Below are 19,220 nucleotides of genomic sequence, written 5' to 3'. Positions count from 1 at the left end.
TTGGAATCAGAGGTGAAAACACTTTTCTGAGAGCCAGGGACTGTAGGCATTGGACCAAGAACCCATGAGGCAGAATGTGAAATTTGGAACGTCCTTGAAGGACATACCCATTCTGGATGAGAACCACCATGTTGTGCTCAGTCTGGCAGAACGTGTGCTGAAATCTCAGCTGCTGGCAGCACAGGGAGTACCGGGCCTTGTGCCCGCGGTTCAGTGGCCTCTCCGAGTTCCATACCAACCAGCACACAGAGCACAGGCATACTCGGGAGATGCTGCGGGTTAGGTTCCAGATCGGCACGATGAAGTGAATACTGGTACAGGGAGGCAAATGAATCTTTTGGTGTTGCAGTGCATATAAAAGTTCCGTTTACACTATAGTCTGCTAGGTGTGCAACAGGACTATGTCTAAAGAAGAATGAACATACCTTAATTTAAAAATCTGTCCTCGGGATGCCTGGGTGGCTCAGTCAGTTGAGCGTCTGCCTTCAGCTCAGGTCATGGTTCCAGGGTCCTGGGATCGAGTCCCGCATTGGGCTCTCTGCTCAGGGGGGAGCCTGCTTCTCCTCCTCCCTCTGCCTGCCCCTCTGCCTGCTTGTGCTCTCTCTCTCTCTCTCTCTGTCAAGTAGATAAAATCTTTAAAAAAAAATCTGTCATTGCTAAGGAAGGGCTAACCATCACCTGAGCTTTTCGCAAACTGTGATCTCTTCACTGGTGTGGGGTTGTGCCTTGATGTCGCTGGCGGCTGAATAACCAGGGTGTGCTGGTTGCTGAAGGCTGGGGAGGCTGCAGCAATTTCTTAAAATAAGAGAGCAATGAAGCTTGTTGCATCGACGGACTCTTGCTTTCACGAATCCTTTCTCCATAGGATGCGACGCTGTCGGGCAGCATCCTACTCACGGCAAAACTTTCGGAATCGTCGTCGGCCCTCACCCCGCCTGCGGCTGCTCTGTCAACAGTCTGGGTAAGAGTTTAAATTCTTTGCTGTCATTTCAACCATCTTCCCAGCAGCTTCACCAGGAATAGATTCCATCTCGAGAAACAACCCATCTGTTCGGGTCCTGTCACGAGATCGCAGCCGTCGGGTCCCTCTTCAGGCCCCACTTCTTGATTTCCTGCTCCCACCACGTCCACGGTTCCATCCTCTGCTGAAGTTTGAGTCTCTCCACGTCGCCCGTAAGGATCGGAAACCGCTTCTTCCAAGCTCCTTTTCGTGTCGATACTTCGACCTCTTCCCACGAGTCATGAATGTTCTTGATGACACCGAGGATGGTAAATCCTTTCCAGAACATTTTCAATCCATCAGCTGCCACTATGTATGGCAGCTCTAGCCGTAAGGAATGTATTTCTTTTTTTTTTTTTTTTTAAGATTTTATTTAATTTGACAGAGATCACAGGCAGGCAGAGAGGCAGGCAGAGAGAGAGGAAGGGAAGCAGGCTCGATGTGGGACTCAATCCCAGGACCCTGGGATCATGACCTGAGTCGAAGGCAGAGGCTTTAACCCACTGAGCCACCCAGGCACCCAAGGAATGTATTTCTTAAGACTTGAAAGTCAAAATGGCTCGTTGATCCATGGGCTCCAGAATGGGTGTTTTGTTAACAGGCACGAAAACATTAATTTCACTGTGCGTCGCCATCAGAGCTGTTGGGTGACCGGGTGCATTGTCCGTGAGCTGTAATATTTGAAGGGAATACTGTTTTCTGAGCAGTAGGTCTCAACAGTGCGCTTGAAATACTCCATAAACCATGTTGGACGCAGACGTGCTGTTTGTTCCCTCTACAGAGCACTGGGGGAATAGGACTGGCCTCATTCTTGAGGGCCCTGGGATTTCTAGAATGCTGAGTGAGCACCAGCTTCAACGTAAAGTCACAGTAGCCCCTAACAAGAGGGTCAGACCGTCCTTTGAATCTTGAGGGCAGGCTTTGAGTTCTCCAGCTACGTACGTCCTAGATGGTCCCTTCTTCTGCTCTAAGACTGTTCTATCTACATTGAACATCTGTTGGTCAGGGTAGCCGCCTTCGGGAACGATCTCAGCTCGATCTTCTGGATCGCTGGCCGCCCCCCAGGTCAGCGTGTGCTGCTTTGCCTTGCATTTTCACGCCACGGGCACGGCTTCCTTCCTTAAACCTCATGAACCGCCCCCTGCTAGCTTCAGACTTTTCTTCTTCAGCTTCCTAACCTCTCACCCTTCACAGAATTGTAGAGAGTGAGGGCTTTGCTTTGGAATAGGCTCTGGCTTAAGGGATTGTCACAGGCGGTTTGGTCTTCTCTCCAGACCACTAGAACTTTCTTCCTAGGACCAATAAGGCCGTTTCACCTTCTCGCCATTTATATATTCACGGGAGTGAATATTCCTTTCAATTTCCTTCAAGAGCCTTTCCTCCGCACTCCCATCTGGGCTGACTGTTGGGTGCAAGAGGCCTAGCATTTGGTCCGCCTTTATTTCCAACATGCTTTCCTCACCAAGCTTAATCATTTCTAGCTTTTGATTTCGAGAGACATGAGAGTCTTCCTTTCTCCTGAACATTTAGAGGCCACCGCAGGGAACCGGCCTAACTGCGTATCGTGGTGTGCCAGGGAGCAGAAAGGCCTGAGGAGGAGCCGGGGCGGTCAGAACACACGTTCAAGTTGGTTATTGGATGTGGGTGTGGTCGGTGGCTCCCCAAACCATTAGGGATCACTAAAATGAAGATGATAATGAAAAGGTTGGAAATGTTATAAAAATTACCAGACTGTCACACACAGACACAAACTGAGCAAACACTGTTGGAAAAATGGCACCGAAAAACTTGCTCCACGCGGAGTTGCCACAAACCTTGAACTGGTAAAACCTGGAATGAACAGACGCGTGTCTACACCGGTGAGAAGAGACTCGTGAAAAAAGTGGGCACTCACTGTAGATGCCTCATGGGAATGAAGTGAAGATTATGGCCTTTCATTTTTTTTTGAACTATTAATGTTGCAGCGATGTTTTAACACAGCTCTCTGCCTGATTAGTTTGTTTTCCAAAAGCCTAAGAGAAGCCTGAGGGCATCAATGATGTATATGGGCTGACAGTTCTACGGGGAACTTTCCAGCACTTGAGTGACTTCTGTTACTTGTAAATTCAAGTGGTTATCTTGTCACCTGACATGTCCTATATATAACCTTGGGGCCACAACGGAATTCACTCTGACCCCTGCTTATGCCTCAGTTGGAAAATGCTGGGGGAGTGAGCATAACCCTGGTTTCATCCGAAAAGCAGCACCCCCTTCGGATGAGACCACTGGATTCTCTTCCAGGCAGGTAGGAGGAAAGCAGAAAAAGCCCAGGGCTCTGGCCTTGGTCCAGAGGGTAGGAACTAGAAGCTCTACCCCCATCAAGCCTTTCTGTCTCAGCACTTCTACTGGTACCACTTTTCTTTACAAAAAGACACCGTAGCCGTTAGGGGTTGAGTCGGAGCTCTCTGAAATTGCTATGTTGAAGTCCTAATTGCCATTACCTTACAACATGACCCTCTTTGGAGGTAGGATGCTCACAGAGATAATTAGGTTGAAATAATGTCACGAGGGTGAGCCCTTATCCAATACAACTGACGCCTTTATCCAAAGGGGAAATCTGGACACACACAGGGAAGCCCACGTGAGGACACAGGGTGAAGACCGTTCTCTCCAAGCCAAGGTGAGGTGCCTGGGAGGCCTCCTTCCCCGCGGCCCTCAGAAGGAACCAACCCTGCCAACACCTCGCTCTCTGGCTTCTGGCCTCCAGAGCTGTGCGACAATACATTTCCGTTGTCTAAGCCTCCTCAGTGGTGGTCCTTTATTACCACAGCCCTAGAAACCAATGCAGCAGCCATTACTGGGATTTAGAAAGTATTTTCTTTTTCTAAGTTAAAGTCTCAGATTTTAAAAAAAATTTTAAAAAAGATTTTACTTATTTACTTGACAGAGCGAGATTACAAATAGGCAGAGAGGCAGGCAGAGAGAGAGAGGAAGGGAAGCAGGCTTCCCAACACAGGACTCGATCCCAGGACCCTGAGGTCATGACCTGAGCTGAAGACAGAGTAACCCACCCAGCCACCTAGGCGCCCCATGGATTTTTAAAATTCTTAATCCTATTCCTTCCTGGGGTTCCTTCAAAGTACACAGCCGGCCAGGACCTGAGAAGCTGCAGGGGACGAGCTGTCAGATTCCAAGTGAAGAGAAGGATTTGTCCACCTCGTATCGGTGGAGGTTCTGCTCAACCCGTAAAAAGAGCCTTTTCTCTGCTGAGTCCCCAGACTGCCAAGGGGCCTCTCTAAGGGGCTTGAGCCGGACTGGCCGGACTGGCCGCGGCAGCAGAGGAGGGCACTGGCGTTTTTGCACCTGTTACCAGTAGCCTCCAGTCCGGCTGGAAAGGTGGCGGGTGCTGGGCCTGTCCCAGGGAGCCACCTCTGACCCCCGCAGGGCCCGCGCAGCACTGAGTCTGTGGCGCGGAAGCTTTCAGAGACACACTTGCTCTTTTTATTTTTTTTTTAAATACAGTTTCAATTCAAGGACTTCCGCTACCGCCTCTACCCTGTGGGCAGAGGCGCCTTTCTGCCAGTAGGTGGCAGCAGGGGCCGCTGCAAGCAGGAACACGGACAAAATCCCCGTTCCTGCGAGGGCGAGGGCGTGCGGCGGCTCGGCTTGTCGTTGCCCAAGAGGGAGAACACGCAGAGGCACCGAGGCGAACGCCATGTGCAGACACACAGATTGGGGCTGCCCGGCGAAGAATGCCAGGGAACGCAAGGAGCCACCAAAGGCTGGAAGCAGCCGGGAAGGACCTCGCCCGAGCGCCTTCAGATGGATGGAGCCTGGCCTTGCAGACACCTGCCGCCGGACGTCCGGCCTCCACCACCGCGACACTGTGGTTCTGGTGAAGCCACCTGGGTCCAGGGAGTTGGTGTTTGGGCAGCCCTAGGAAACTACCACAGGTAGCGACAAAAGCAGGGCAAGCCAAGCCCTCAGGTCTCCCCTCCTGAGTCCTCCTGCCCCTTCACCACACTCAGAGAGACCTTTTTTTTTTTTTTTTTAATTAAGTGTATAATACTTACCACCTTCTCCCTTCGACCAGATTTTCCTGTTCCTTCTCAGACCCCGCAGGAGCGAACAGTAGGGACGAGGACCCCCTATTCACTAAGGCCCTGGGTAGGATTCAAGCTTGCTTTCCCTAGACTTCCCCTGTGTTCCTAACGTGGTTCAAGTTGAGTCTGCGATTTGTTTCCTGCAGGCTCCGTGCCTGGGGGCCTCCAAGGTCACACCACCAGAGACTGGTGTTTCTCAAATGCTTTTTTCCCAAGAGTTGGAAAGGCTCAGGAGACCAGTAAACATTGGCTCCTGATGACAAGGAAGAATACGGAAACTGAGAGCTAAGACAGGAGCCAGAGGGAGATGCCGGAGGGAGTGGGGGAGGTGGAGGAAGTCAGTACCAGGAGGCACTCCCCTGCCCCCCATCGGTAGGAGCCTGAGTCAAGCTCATGTACAGAGCTGACCTTGAAGAAGGCAGCCGTCAAGCTGGCCTCGGAGGCCAGGAGTCATTGTAAAGCTAGGAGCCAACATCAGAAAATGTACCCTAGCCCAGCCAGCTGTCACTCAATCACTAACTCCGGTTCCCTTAGCTAATCCTTAAACAGTGGCTTAACACTGTTGGATTTAAAACCGATCCTAGGGGTGACCTCCTATCGCGGACTGATGGCTTGCCTCAGTAATCCGAAAGCTTGTGTTAGCGTGGGAGTCACTTGTGGGTGCCACGGGGAGCCAGACAGTGGGATCCATTCTTTATACTCACTCACACATCTTAGACATAATATCCGGTCAGTGGCTTAAGAGGGCCAAGCACTTCTGGAGATAAAGGATCCTATTTTGCTCTTCCGAAATCTCTCCATTTCTTACCATTGTGGCCACCACTATGGCGGAAGGAAACCGCATTCTGGTTGAACGCCTTACAAGCCAAAGGCAGTGGTTTGCCTCTCCTCCTCGGCTCTCACTAACATCTATCACAACCCTTGGGCAGATGGGGATTCTAGCTCTCTGCTGGGAAGCAACAGAACTGCCCGTTTCAAATCAACACCCCTCGCAGCATCCAATCTGGCTCAGACAGGAGGGATTAAAGGCCCCGATACTCTCCATACAAGTCTTTAAGCTCCATGCCAGCGGAGCCCAATCCACAAATGCCAGAAAGTTCCGGTGGGTTTTCTAAGACCCTTGTGACCTAATTTAAAGTGTTTTTCTTCTTTTTCTCGGGCTTTTCTCATACATAATGCTACGATAAGCTGTTAATTCAATCATTTTCACTTCTCTGCCACCCTTCATCCTGTGATCAAAGAGTCTTATTAGCCACCCTAAACACACATTAAATAATCAAGCTGTCCACCAGCTGCACAGGAGAGCCTTAATCTCCAGTGCAGGCCTGGCTAAGAAATGGCTTAACTGTTTCTTCTCCTTCGCCCACAGCTATTTTTGTACTTCAAACAGCCGAATTGCAGAGACACCTCTCTGGATCAAAGTACCTATCAGTGAGAGGATGTTAATAGGGAAAGTGTAAAAAAGAAAAGCGTAGAGAACCTTGAGACAAAAAGAAAGTCATTGTTTAACGGCAGCCGCCTTTCCAACTTCTGTGTTACGACAAAAGCGATCGCGCTATCCCCCACTTACCCATCGGCTCCCCACCAGTCATCCCCGTAACAATTCTCAGCTGGGTTTTGTTGGGGGTCCCTCTTCCCCTTGATGCAAAATTGCATTCTACCTCAGGCAGAGAAGCTGCCTTAGGAACTCGAGTACCAGCGACGGGGTCAGCCTTAGAATGCCCGAGACTGTTCGCAAAGTGGAATCGAGCTCTTACGAGCACTGCACGATTGCCCCCTTTTCAGTCAGTGCAGCCTAATCATCTCTGCTCAATTCTTTCAAATGCCCCAATTTGTGCCATCAACTCAAATTCAATGCAAGAACGCATCTTTGGTCACTGGATAAAATCATCTTCAGAAACACACCCCTCCCCCGCCCCCTTGATTTGAATATTGGCAAACGAATCAGCCTGGAACTTTCTAGAGTGAAGGGGAATGGCCTTTTCATTTTTTTAAAGATTTTGTTTGTTTATCTGACAAAGAGCTCACGCAGGCGGCGGGGGGTGGGGTGGGGGGGGGGAAGCAGGCTCCCCACTGAGCAAGAAGCCTGATGCAGGACTTGATCCCAGGATCCTGGGATCGTGACCTGAACAGAAGGCAGACACTTAACTGACGGAGCCACTCAGGCATTCCAGAACGGCCTTTTCAAAGCAGGCAGGATGACAGCGAGGAACACGGAACCTGAACCCAGTGCTTTCTAAGAGGGATGGAACAGTCAGCTGCCCTTTAAGGTAAACGATGATTTCAATTTCGTGTCAAATCACAGCAGAAAGCAGGATAGTCAACCTGATTAATACATGCATCACGTGGGTGGATCCTTCAAGGGAAATGTCGTATGTTCCCTGGTGTGCAAACATTATCTGGTTGAAATCCTGTGTATTTTTAAAGGGATATAGGCGGTATTCTATATCAGTATACAAATAACAGCACTGGGGAACTAGGTGAGATCTACTAGAAGAGAAACACTGTATCTTAAAGGAGAAAAAAAACAGTACAAGAGAAACAAAACTATGTCTCTTACAATTCTAACCATAATGTCCCCACAGAAGCCTCCAACTGCCCTTCAAGAAAGGACGCTTTGAGGAAGAGGATTCTTACGAGGTCCAGCGGGAGGTGAGACAAAGGTCTTCCCTTCTCCTGCTTAGCTTTTCCATTCGCTCGTTCACAGTAGAGAGGCACATGGCAATAGTGAGGGGCGGGCGATGAGCCACACCCTCTCAGAACTGGAAGAGCATGCAAAATAGAAAATAAAAACCTCCAGCGTGAAAACACACCCTGGCATTAGAAATTCATGGTGCAGAACTTTCTAGATGTCTTGCCAAAAAATGTATGTTTAAGTACGGTGCAGGTTTAGGATAGAGGAAGATGGGATGACACAGCAAAATCTGGGAAGAGAGCTGTCGCTGCTCTGGTGAAACCTCCTCTTATTGGAACTCCGCAGCATTTAGAGGAAGCCACAGCAGGCCAGAGCTGGAGGGGGTCATAGAGTGACTGAAGGATCCATTTTATGGATGAGAAAGCGGAGGCCCTGAAGGGGAGATCAGTTCAAGGTCAATGATAAATGAGAGGCAGAGAGAGCCATAGAACCCAGGTGCTTGCTTCGGTGGAATTAATTTATAGCCCTCTGGGTTCTGCAGCAGGGATAGGGGCTAAGTGAAAGCAGTAGACTCCCGGGGATCCATCAGGTCTCCATTAATGACAGGAAGACGTCATCGGTCTTTTCATTCCCACTGCCTCTCATGGGCACACAGTGTGGGTACAAGGATGTGCCCTATGACAACACACTAACAGAAACAGACGCGAGAATGCAGCCCCTTCTATTAAGCCTGATGCTCCGGATTTTAAAGACATAAAATAATGCCGCTCTTCTTAATTTGTTTTTGTCCAGAAAATCATGATTTTGACAGAAATTTACTTAAATTAACACTAATAGTTATTCTGAATGAATGATTACATACATTGAGTAAATATTAAATTTCCTCATTTTTAAAAAAAGTATTGACAGATGGAACCCACATCCACAAAGACTCTTGGGTGGGATCCTCAATACTTTGGAAGACGTACTGGTATCAAAGGTGTGCGAAGTGTTGTGCTAGAACATTAAAAAACAGAAGTTTACGCACACTGTTGCCAATGTAACTCCCCTACCCCCTTCCCTCGTCGGGTCCATCTCTCGCTTTACAAGGAACAGGATTCCGACCACATGGCCGGGAGACCTGAACACATAACCAGTGCCCAAGCCATAGGGACAGGTGCTCGAGGGGCTGGGTTTAGGGAGGAGAGCACAGGGAGTGGGACTCCCGTTTCCACCCTGCCCTTTACCAGCTCTGAAGGGAACCTCCATGTCCTTATCCGTCTGAACGGAGACCACCGTAATCCCTACCTGCCCAGAGCCACTTGTGTCCAGGAAGCAAGCCTGGGGACAGTGACTGGAGGCACAGGGGAGGCGCTCAGTTGTACCTTGTTACTGTTCAAGACCCCGTGCTCTCCAGCAGCACCGAACCATTCCCCTTACAGCATTCTTGAATTTTCACCTTCGAAATTGAAACATACAGCCCACTGGTCTCTTCACCCCAATTTGTCTCTGTGTCCTCTTCTATCTTATTTGCACGTTACCTTGTGTGATTTGGGGCCAATCCTTGAACTTAGTCTAATTTCTGTCTGGCAAAGGCAGTGTGATCCCTAATGCAGCCAGCATAGCTCGGTCATTAAGAGCGGGCTTGGGGCGAGGCTCGGAGGGTTGGAATCCCAGCTCTGATCTCTGACCGGTTACTTGTTGCCTGGTCTGGGGCAAGTGGATAATCGCACGTGCGTCCCTTTCCTTTCTGTAAAATGGAGCTCCGGCGGGCTTCGTAGCGGGTTGTGGGGATTAAATGGCTTAAGACAAAGTATTTAGGACACTGCTCAGCTTGCAGGAAACATGGAAAAATGCTAAAAAGCTTATCGTAAGTAGCTACAAAATAAGATTAGGCTCGATCAGCTTTTCTCCCCAAGCCTGGTGAGAATTTCTGTTGCCTTCGCTGCTGTGGGACTCCCCTCGCTTCCCATGCCTGTGAACCGTTAGCAGCTGCGTGCTGGGAAGGCTGGGCAGAGGACCACCCCCGCTGCCTCCTCCTGTTCTAAACTCCCTCCTTCCTTCATTTCTAACTGCTGCTCAAAGTGCTTTCAAACCACTGCCAGTCAATATTGGGGCTCTTCCCTGGGACTTCTGGAGGAAGCATGAAATTTTTCTGAAAAGTTTGGCTTCTCCATGTCCAAGACAGGCAGAGAAGCACCATAAAATGAGACACTGATAAAAGGACAGAAGCAATTTTCTTAAAAACGAAATGGAGAATACCAAGGAGGAGCAATCAAAATGACTAATGACAAGCTTTCCAGCAAAGGAGTAAGGGTAATCCATAGGGTAACTGGGATCAGTAGGGCCATTTAACTACCCTGTGATCTTCTGTTCCTCTGGGAAGGGTCACGTGCCCCTGGTTGGTGCCAATCTGTTTTTTTAAAGACACAAGGAGCATGAACTCTTAGCTCATGAAGATCAGATTTCACTTAGTTTTTCAAATTTACCGTGGGACCAAAAAATTACTGTAATTTTTTTCCTATTTAATTCCCTACCTTCTTGGTTGTACAGAGGAACCAACTCTTCTGTAAGGATTTTAAAGTGTACCATAACTTATTTTAAAAAGTGGGGGCACTGTGGGGAGGAGGGTTGCCCCGTGGAAAAAAAATTCTGTTGTTGCTACAACCAGGATATTCAGAGGTTATTAAAAAAAGTCCTTTCACAAGGGTGGTTGTGGGGAGAGGGCTTCTATTCTCTATAAGGGGTCAAGGAAAGCCTATCTGAGATGATGTTTGGGCTGAGACTGAAGGATGTAAGGGAGCAAGCTTGGGACAGCTAAGAAAGTATATTTTCAGACAGTGAAGGCAAATGCAAAGGTCCTGAGGCAGAGGCATAGCGGGTTATACCAAGGTCAGTGTGGCTGGAAGAGTATGGGTAAGGAAGACAGAGGCAGGGAAAGGAGGGCAGAGAAAAGTGGCAGCGTAGATCAGACCATGCAGGGCCTTGAGGACACTGGCACTTACTCCAGGAGAGGTGAGAAGGTGCTGGAGGTCTCTGGGATCACGAGTAGCATTTTTGGTGACCAAGGTCCTGTAGAGTATGCTTGAGCGAACAGAGGGCTAGGCTGGGGCATAGCGGGGAGTGGTAGTGTGTGGTCAGGAGACACACTCAGTGGGGTTCCTGACACGGAGCTTGCACACTTAGGCTTGGCACAACTTAAAAGAGTGGAAAACCTGAAATCCACACTTGGTGTCTCTTGCGTGATTTTGTGCGGGTAGGCAGAGATGCAGAGAATGTGTGTGGGATGGACTTTGTAGGGAAAATACCCCTTCTCCTCCCTCATAGTTTAGTCCGTCATACATCCTTCTAGACCTCACCTAATAATTGACTTAAGTCACCGAGGACAACTTGGCAGGCGGTCAAGGGCGTTCACGGACACGATCATTCCTGATCCTCCAAGTGGCCCCGTAAGCTTGGCATTATTTCCCTCCTTTGGCAAACAGGGACACACAGAGAGGTGCCTGCCCAGGTCACGCCCCCAGTTGGTGACAACCGAGGGAGACAGCCAAGATTCTTTGGTGCTGACCTCCGGTTCTTGCCACAACCCCATTCTGGGCCTCTTAAGCTACCAATTTACCGAGAAAGTAACACAGAATTCCAGAAGATTCACGCACACGGCAGATACACTGGAGTCACAGAAGATGTTACCACGGAGAAGCCCCATTTCGCCTCACAATTAGGGGATCCGTTCTCTTCTTACATAGAGGGATTTAGCTTCTTACCCTACATACTCTCTTGTGGAATGTTCTACATGAACTGTGTGAAAGCATGACTTGTGAAAAGCGCTGCCGTGGTGCCAGTGATGGAGAACCGTAGCTTCTTTTAAAACCCCAGCCTGCCTGGCCTTAAGAACCCATTCTTGCATAAACTGTGGCCCCGGGCCCATCCGTAAACCAGAAGGAAGGGGGAAGAAACGAAAATTACTTACTAAATAGACATCAAGCACGGAGGCATTATCGTCCTGCATTTCCAGAGCGTTCGGCTCGGAAGTCAAGTAGATGGTCCCCTCTTCCAAGGTAAATGTTGAACTGGAAGGTAACGCTTTACTGGAAAGACAAAAAAAGAATAATGAGTGCGTGGCCTCCAGACCAAGATCCATGGAAACCTCCAATTGTGGATAAAGACGTGGAGTTCGGGAAAGCTTTTTGGGATTAAAAAAACGATTTTGAGAGTTCAGAGGCAATACGGTCCTACCCAGAGATGGTTTAAGGAATTTGGTTGTATAGCTGTGTATCTCCCTGTCTGCTTCCCTGCATGGGACACTTGTTTATACTTCAGAGATGGGACCTGTGGGTCTCCAGCCTCGTGAGGGTGGAGGGCTGTCACCTAGAGGCCCATTGGTCAGCTCTGACTTTCAGCAGTGGGTTCCTGCTGCTTGGGTTTGCCACTTAGAGTACGCGTGCTTTGCTGGTTTACAAAGATAACCTTGTGCACGGTCAGTACTGGTTTCTCTCTCTCTACTCATCTCTTTTCCTTTTAGGCACAAAAGGTCCAATTGTACCAGCAGTTGTCAAACTTAAATGTGCATCAGAATCCCTTTACAGATTTCTTGGTTTAGGAAACCATCAGCTTTCAAGGGATGCTTCTCTGAGAACACTGTGTGCCGATGACCATCACTCAAGTCATTTTCTGGATCAAAAGTAATGAGGCAGTGACGGGCTTTCATTGGCTTTTGCTTTTCAATGACTACAATGTCACCCACCAAAGAGGAATTACTTATCTACTTAGACATCAAAGCTAGAAATAAGGTGGTCAGAAAATAGATAACTGTGGGATGACTTCTGATTTTTATTCCTGGGTTGTTTTTTTTTTGGCTCTTATTTTTATATAATTAAAAAATCCCTAAAGGCTACTGGGTTATTTTATGAATGTATCATTTATTAGATGAAGTTCAGAACTCAGTTTTCAAGACTGAGGGTATAACCAAGAATATTCTGGAAGTGATTTTTCTTTTTCTTTAAGCTTTATGCCCAAAGTGGGGCTTGAACTCATGACCCCAAGATCAAGAGTTGCCCACTCTGTTGAGCCAGCCAGGCATCCCTGGAAGTGATTTTGCTTAAAAAATTTTTAATTTTTTAATACTACATGTGGTGTAAAATACAGCTAAAAGTCCTCTTCCTTTTTCTGCCGTCCTGTTGTGATCCTGAGTCACTCCCCTAGAAGTAAATCCATTATGTACATATTTTTCAATCTAATATTTATCTTCTATTTTGGGTAACCATGAGTGAGCTAGCATGATTTAGAAAAAAAAATGAGGGTATTCTTTGGGATTTACCAATTATTTTAGCTAAAATACACTGTGATTACAGAAGACAAACACTGGATTTCCTCAGCATCCTATGGTCAAATTTGATCAAAATCAAACTTTACTTGTGTTGTTTTTCACATGTATGGGAATACTTTCCTATCTCAACAGCATAGTAAGCATTATCTGGGGGATGAAAATGAGGCTCACAGGGACTTATATCCAGGTTATATAAAGAACTCTTAGAACAAAAAAAGGACAAATCACCCAATTAAAAAATGAGTAAAGGATCTGGAGAGTCCTGCAAAGAAGAACTACAAATGGCCAGTAAGTGTATGAAAAGATGCTAAACATCATTCATCCTAAGGGGAACTCAAATAAAAACTCTGGGGAGCTACCTCTTCTCGCCCCCTGAGCTGCTGTCATAAAGACAGGCGAGAGGAGGAGCTGGAGACGACCTGATGAAGACTGGAGAAGGGGGCAACGGCTTTGGGAAACAGTTTGGTGGATCCTTAAAACTACAAACCCCAGAAATTCTACTCCTAGGTGTAGATCCAAGAAAAATGAAGACATGTGCCCACACCGAAGCTTGGCCACGAATGCTCCCAGTCGCATTCCTCAGAACAGTCCCATAGTGTTAATAACCCAACCGTCCACTAGCTGACGAACGGATAAGTAATTCCTGCAATGGACTATGATTCAGCAATAAGAAATAAGGAGGTACCGATACGGCCAACAGCATGGCTGAATCTTGAAAAACGTCTGTGTTCAATGAAAGAAGCTGGTCACCAAGGACCACGTATTGTATGATTTCATTGATGTGAAATGTAGAGAAGAGGCCAATTTAGAGAGACGGAGGCACATCGTTGCCAGGGGTGGGGGGTGAGTGGGGGAGGACTAGGGAGTTACTGCTCTTGGGTGTGGAGTTTCTTTCGGGCTATTGAAAACGATCTAAAATTAGCTTTTAGAAATACACAACTTGGTGAGTAGACTAAAGCCACAGAACTGTCTACTTTGGGTCAATTTTAGAGTCTGTGAGATATCTTCAGTAAAAAAATTTCATGAAGCACCTAAGGGCCATGGTTTATAAAACTGGTCTCCGTGCACAGTACCAGAAATATCAGAAATTGGAGCGAATAGTTTAGGTCGCATTTTAGAGCTGTTTTGAGTAGATTCCAGTCATTCAAAAAAACATTTTTTTCTTAATAGAGAAAAAACATTCCAGCTGACCTGGCAACATGAAAGAACTGGGCTCTGAGTTTCCACGGTGCGGGGTGAACAGACCACGTGTGCAGGTGCGTGGAAGCCCAGGGAACCGTCCGCGATGTTACAGGACCAGCTGGTGTGGCACAGGTATGGGGTCTCCCTCCAGGGCACCTACCGCTCTCGGGCCTCTTCTGTTTACATCGTCTCTCCCTGTCCCCCCTACCTTGGGTTTGTCCCCCCAACACGTCTGCTTCACAGAGGATCGATCTGAGGACCAGGCAGGGAGGCGCAGGGACTTGCCCAAGGTCACACAGCCGCTGAGCAGAGTTTAGGATCTGAACCCTGTTTTCCGATCAAGCACCTTTTCTAGGGCCAGCTAGCGGACATTTTAGAAATCTGCCAATGTAGAAACCGAGGCAGCAAAGGCAGAGGAGCCTAGGAACTTGGAAATAATCCCGGGATCCAGCAAAAACGAAGGCAGTATATCGTGCTGGACGTGGCTGCCGAGATCTCGGCTTGAGGAGTGTAAAGATGGCCAGAACCGTTTGGGGGGAAACTAGGCAGACTATGTTTTACAAATAAATATATTTTTCTTCCTTCAAAAGTCAAAAATAGAATTACCCTGTGATCCAGCAATCCCATTTCTGGGTATATACCCCCAAAGAAGAAAACACAGTCCGAGCTATTTGTTTACCCAGTGTCGTGGGCTAAACTGTGTGTCTCCCCCACCCCCTGCCCACCAAGCCCCATTCATATCTTAAAGTCCTAATGCCCAGTACTCCACAATGTGTCTGTATTTGGAAATAAGGTCTTTAAAGAGGTAATTAAGGTTAAATGAGATCATTGGGAGAGGCTGACTTGTGCCCTTAAAAGAAGAGATGGGGCATGGGGAATGCCTGGGTGGTTCATTGGGTCAAGCATCCGACTCTGTTTCAGCTCAGGTCATGATCTCGGGGTGCCGAGGTCGAGCCCCGCACTGGGTTCTGTGCTCAGCGTGGAGTCTGCTTCTCCTACCCCCTCAGCTGCTCCCCCCGCTCTCACTCGTAAACACATACAATGTTTTAAATAAGGATTTTTGGACGAAGACAGGAACAAAGACGGTGTGAAGACAGGGGAGAAGACAGCCAAGGAGGGAGGCCTCAGGAGAAACCAGCCCTGCATCCCCCTTGATCTTGGACGTGTGGCCCCCAGAACAGGGAGGAAACACGTTGCTGTTGTTCAAGTGGCTTCGTCTCTGGCACTTCCTTGGAGCCGCCTTAGCAGAGGGACACACCCACGACCACAGCCTCACTCCTGGTGGCCAAGGGGGGGAAGCAGCCCGAATCCCCACTGACGGATGAGCGGATACACAGAACTGACGCGCACAAAGCAGCACTATTCAGCCTCGGAAAGGAAGCCAGTTCCGCCACACGTTACCGGTGGACTCTGTAGGACTTTGTGCTACGTGGAATCAGCCAGACCTTAAAAGACAAATACTGTGTCATTCCACTTCCGTCAAATTCACAGAGGCAGAAAGGGGAATGAATGGAGGTTGCCAGGGGCAGAGGGTGGGGGATGGGGGCAGAGTTTCAGTTCTGCAAGATGAAGAGTTCTGGAGCGCCCTTGCACAATAATGTGAGTGAACGTGACACTATCGAACTGTACACTTACAAATGGTTAAAGCGGAATTTTTTTTTTTTTTTTAAGATTTGAGGGAGAGCAAGCGTGAGCTTGCAGAGGGAGAAGCAGGCTCCCCACTGAGCAGAGAGCTGGATGCAGAACTTGATCCCAGGACCCGAGCCGAAGGCAGACGCTTCACCGACTGAGCCACCCACGTGTCCCTGTTAATGTGAATTTTACCACAATAAAAAGAGAATAGTATTGGGGAGTGCTGTGAAGTGTGTAAACCTGGCGATTCACAGACCTGTACCCCTGGGGCTAATAATACATTTTATGTAAATAAAAAAATTAAAAATTAAAAAAGAATAGTATTGAACAATAGTTATTTAAGCTTCTAACATTTTAATTAAAAGAAATGACCTATGAAAGAACTCTGTAATATCGAGGACTATAGCCCTGTGCAAATCATCAGGCACAGATACTGAAGCCCATTCAGTGTATTCTGGATAACCTGACACGAATACATCTTGGCACAGAGTAAAAGCTACGGAACCAATTCACTCATCTGCCTTTACGTACTGAGTAAGGAGGATGACAATCTCGTGAGTGAGACCAGAGCACAGAGATGGCCGGTCCCTCCCCTGCAAGAGAACGCATTTTAGGAAAACAGGTGCCTGGGCGGCTAGAGGCTCACCGGCGGGGCATGAACTCTGGGATTAGAGGACTCAGCCTAGAGCTCTGGCTTTTCTGGGTTGTGGCGCTCCTGGAGACTGTCCTCACCCTGCCCCGAGCTCCGGGTTCCCACACAGAAGGTGAGGATAGTATCAAACCTGCAGGGTGGCTGGAGACATTAGTGACTGCACAGCACAACCCCCCATTCACGTACCTATGGTCTAGGTGCTAGCTTGGAGCAGAGATGAAAACCAGTGTTTCCGCCTCGCAGACCTTACACAGTGCGGGGCAGACGACGAGAGAAACACTCAGAGCGCGGACAAGAGCCACAAGTGAGCGAGTGGCACAGGGCATCTGTAAACTGCAAACTCCCCTTGCTCTGCCGCTGGAGTTTTCAGGATCTCAGGCACGAGTCCGACACCAGGGGACACAGGTATGTCCCTTCTACTCCAGGGGGCACTGGCCCGCTCTCCGAGGCACCCGCCGCAGTGCGCCCCGCTCCCTGGCTGCTCTCTCCCCGGGTCACACGCTGCCTGTGCACTCAGGTCTCGGCTTCTCCAACCCCCTGCAGAGGCTGGGAGTGGGTGGGCAGCTGCCCGTTGCGCAACTGCTTTTCAGCCACTTGCTTTGCAAGTCCTGCGGGTTTGTTTGGGGCTTTGGCTGGAACCGATAAGAATAATGCACTTTCACCTGCTGTTACATTTTTAGCAAAGAGACTAGTAAAGGTTATACACACCACTGAAGATAATAGCTTTACCTTTCCTTTTTTTTTTTTTTTTTTTTTTTGTCAGAGAGAAAGGGAGAGAGCACAAGCAGGGGGAGCAGCAGGCAGAGGAAGAAGCAGGATCTCCGCTGAGCAAGGAGCCGGATGCGGAACTTGATCCCAGGACTCTGGGATCATGACCTGAGCCAAAGGCAGACCCTTAACTGACTGAGCCACCCAGGCGTCCCAAAGGTGTCTCTTTCCTAATCAAGAAGTGCCTCACATAAAACAAAGTATTTGTGATTAAAACCCTTTTTATTATATACTTGAATGTGTATGTGAGTGTCCCTTGCTACTTAAAAAAAATTAATGAAATGTAAATATTAAATAGGGACATAATGAAAGCATAAACCATCCAACCCACGGAATGCATCTGCAGCAAATTCCTCCCTCCTTGAAGATGCCTCCTCAAGCAGTCAAGTTTAGACTGGTTCTAAAAAGGATTTTCACTTAAATGTTGGCGCCACTGATCAATTCCATGTTTCTCCTCCCCTCCGATCTGGGGGGGGATATACTCAGTCCCGTTTACTGTACTCTTGGTTTCTTGGGCACAGACCTATCTGGAATCCATTTCTAATTGGATTTTTTTTCCAGATTCCTTTATCGGGGTCACTGTGAGAGCATCCCTCTTGGGCGCAGTGTCCTCCCAACCCAACCACTGTGTCCGAGGGCCGGCCACTCTTTTGCCTCGCAGCTTGGGAAGATCCATTTCTAGAAGCAACATTACATGACTAGGTTTAAGAGTCTGGCTTCCTGCCTGGGTTCTGCACCATCAACTTTTGCCACTATTCCCTCTGTTCAGACCAAGGGCTAACTGAGCCTAATTTGCAGCCAGGCTTTTGGGGGAAACTGTCCCACCCAGCTGGGTTCTTCTTCCCTTGAAAAACCAAAGAAACCGCCTGTCCTTTGCAGCTGCTCTGGGCTCCGTGCTCTGCACCCAGGGTGGCCTGGCGTGGGTCAGAGCTGTGCAGGAGCGCCTTCCAGATCCTCACAGCGCTCGCCTGGACAGCAGACACGAGCGGCTCCCTGACGTCACACGGGCCCCTCTGTCATTTACAAAAACGCTCCTTTCTGTCGCCAGCAAGGTCAGTTTGGCTTCACGGGAGAGCGCTAGCCTGGCTGGACTTGCTGAGGACAGTCATCAATGATTTGATAGCCGGGAACACTCTGATTTCTGTTGCAGACCTAAGGAGTGTTCTATAGCTCATTCTCATGGGGGGCGGGGGCATGTGCTCAGGGGACAGACGGCAGGCTCCACAGTTTGTCTTAAAAGCTATCCTTTCGGGGCACCTGGGTGGCTCAGTAGGTTAAAGCCTCTGCCTTCGGCTCAGGTCATGATCTCGGGGTCCTGGGTTTGAGCCCCGCATCGGGCTCCCTGCTTGCTTCCTCCTCTCTCTCTCTCTGCCTGCCTCTCTGCCTACTTGTGATCTCTGTCTGTCAAATAAATAAAATCTTAAAAAAAAAAAAGCTATCCTCTCACTGCCTTGAGGTTCTTCTATCCAAGTAATAAAAATCTATCCCACGGTAACGATGAAAAGCAACGACCCCCTGTCCTGCCCCCCCTGACCCCACCCCAGGGGGCAGCTTCTCTAGGGAGGGCTCTCTTCTTAGCATTTCTGGTGCTTCCTTTCAGATCTTCAGAGGAAACAGGGAATAAAAGATATTCTCAACCTAGAGCATCATTTATTGGTTCCATCAGGAGGACATGACCCTCCCCCACACTGTACTTTCTTCCGGCATTTGCTATTTATATTTCATTTAGTTTGTAACCGAATAATACACTTGACCTTTTCTATTCCACCAGCCATATACCGGATATCTTACATTTCCTGTATCATTTCGTCTTTGTCCCTGTGTTCCTCACACTTGGTATTAGATCCACTTAAAAAAAAAAAACAAAACAAAAACTTTCTTTTATCTCTGCTTTGTCACGGCTGTTAATATTTATATTCTGTCTTGTAGCGATAACCACATTTTTCCTGCCTTTCCATGGATTG

At 48.4% G+C, this 19,220-nt stretch overlaps 1 protein-coding gene and 1 long non-coding RNA gene across 2 annotated transcripts in view; one reads left to right on the top strand and one right to left on the bottom strand.

Annotated features, from left to right (window-relative positions):
- LOC308353024 overlaps positions 1-17,487 on the top strand; it is a 78,384-nt gene extending 60,897 nt beyond the window's left edge. The window contains exons 4-9 of the long non-coding RNA XR_013967727.1: positions 866-961; positions 7,191-7,352; positions 7,668-7,734; positions 14,193-14,336; positions 16,732-16,893; positions 17,252-17,487. This is a non-coding gene — a long non-coding RNA (uncharacterized lncRNA). The remainder of the gene's footprint in view (positions 1-865; positions 962-7,190; positions 7,353-7,667; positions 7,735-14,192; positions 14,337-16,731; positions 16,894-17,251) is intronic.
- The window catches only part of PIP5K1B (phosphatidylinositol-4-phosphate 5-kinase type 1 beta), a 287,921-nt gene that overhangs the window by 11,661 nt on the left and 257,040 nt on the right, over positions 1-19,220 (bottom strand). The window contains exon 14 of the mRNA XM_080819587.1: positions 11,667-11,784. Within this exon, the coding sequence (XP_080675713.1) occupies positions 11,667-11,784 (118 nt within the window). The remainder of the gene's footprint in view (positions 1-11,666; positions 11,785-19,220) is intronic.

Source organism: Martes martes (assembly GCF_963455335.1).
Source record: "Martes martes genome assembly, chromosome: 12".
Taxonomy (NCBI): Eukaryota; Metazoa; Chordata; class Mammalia; order Carnivora; family Mustelidae; genus Martes; species Martes martes.
This window is presented reverse-complemented; position numbering and strand designations above follow the sequence as displayed.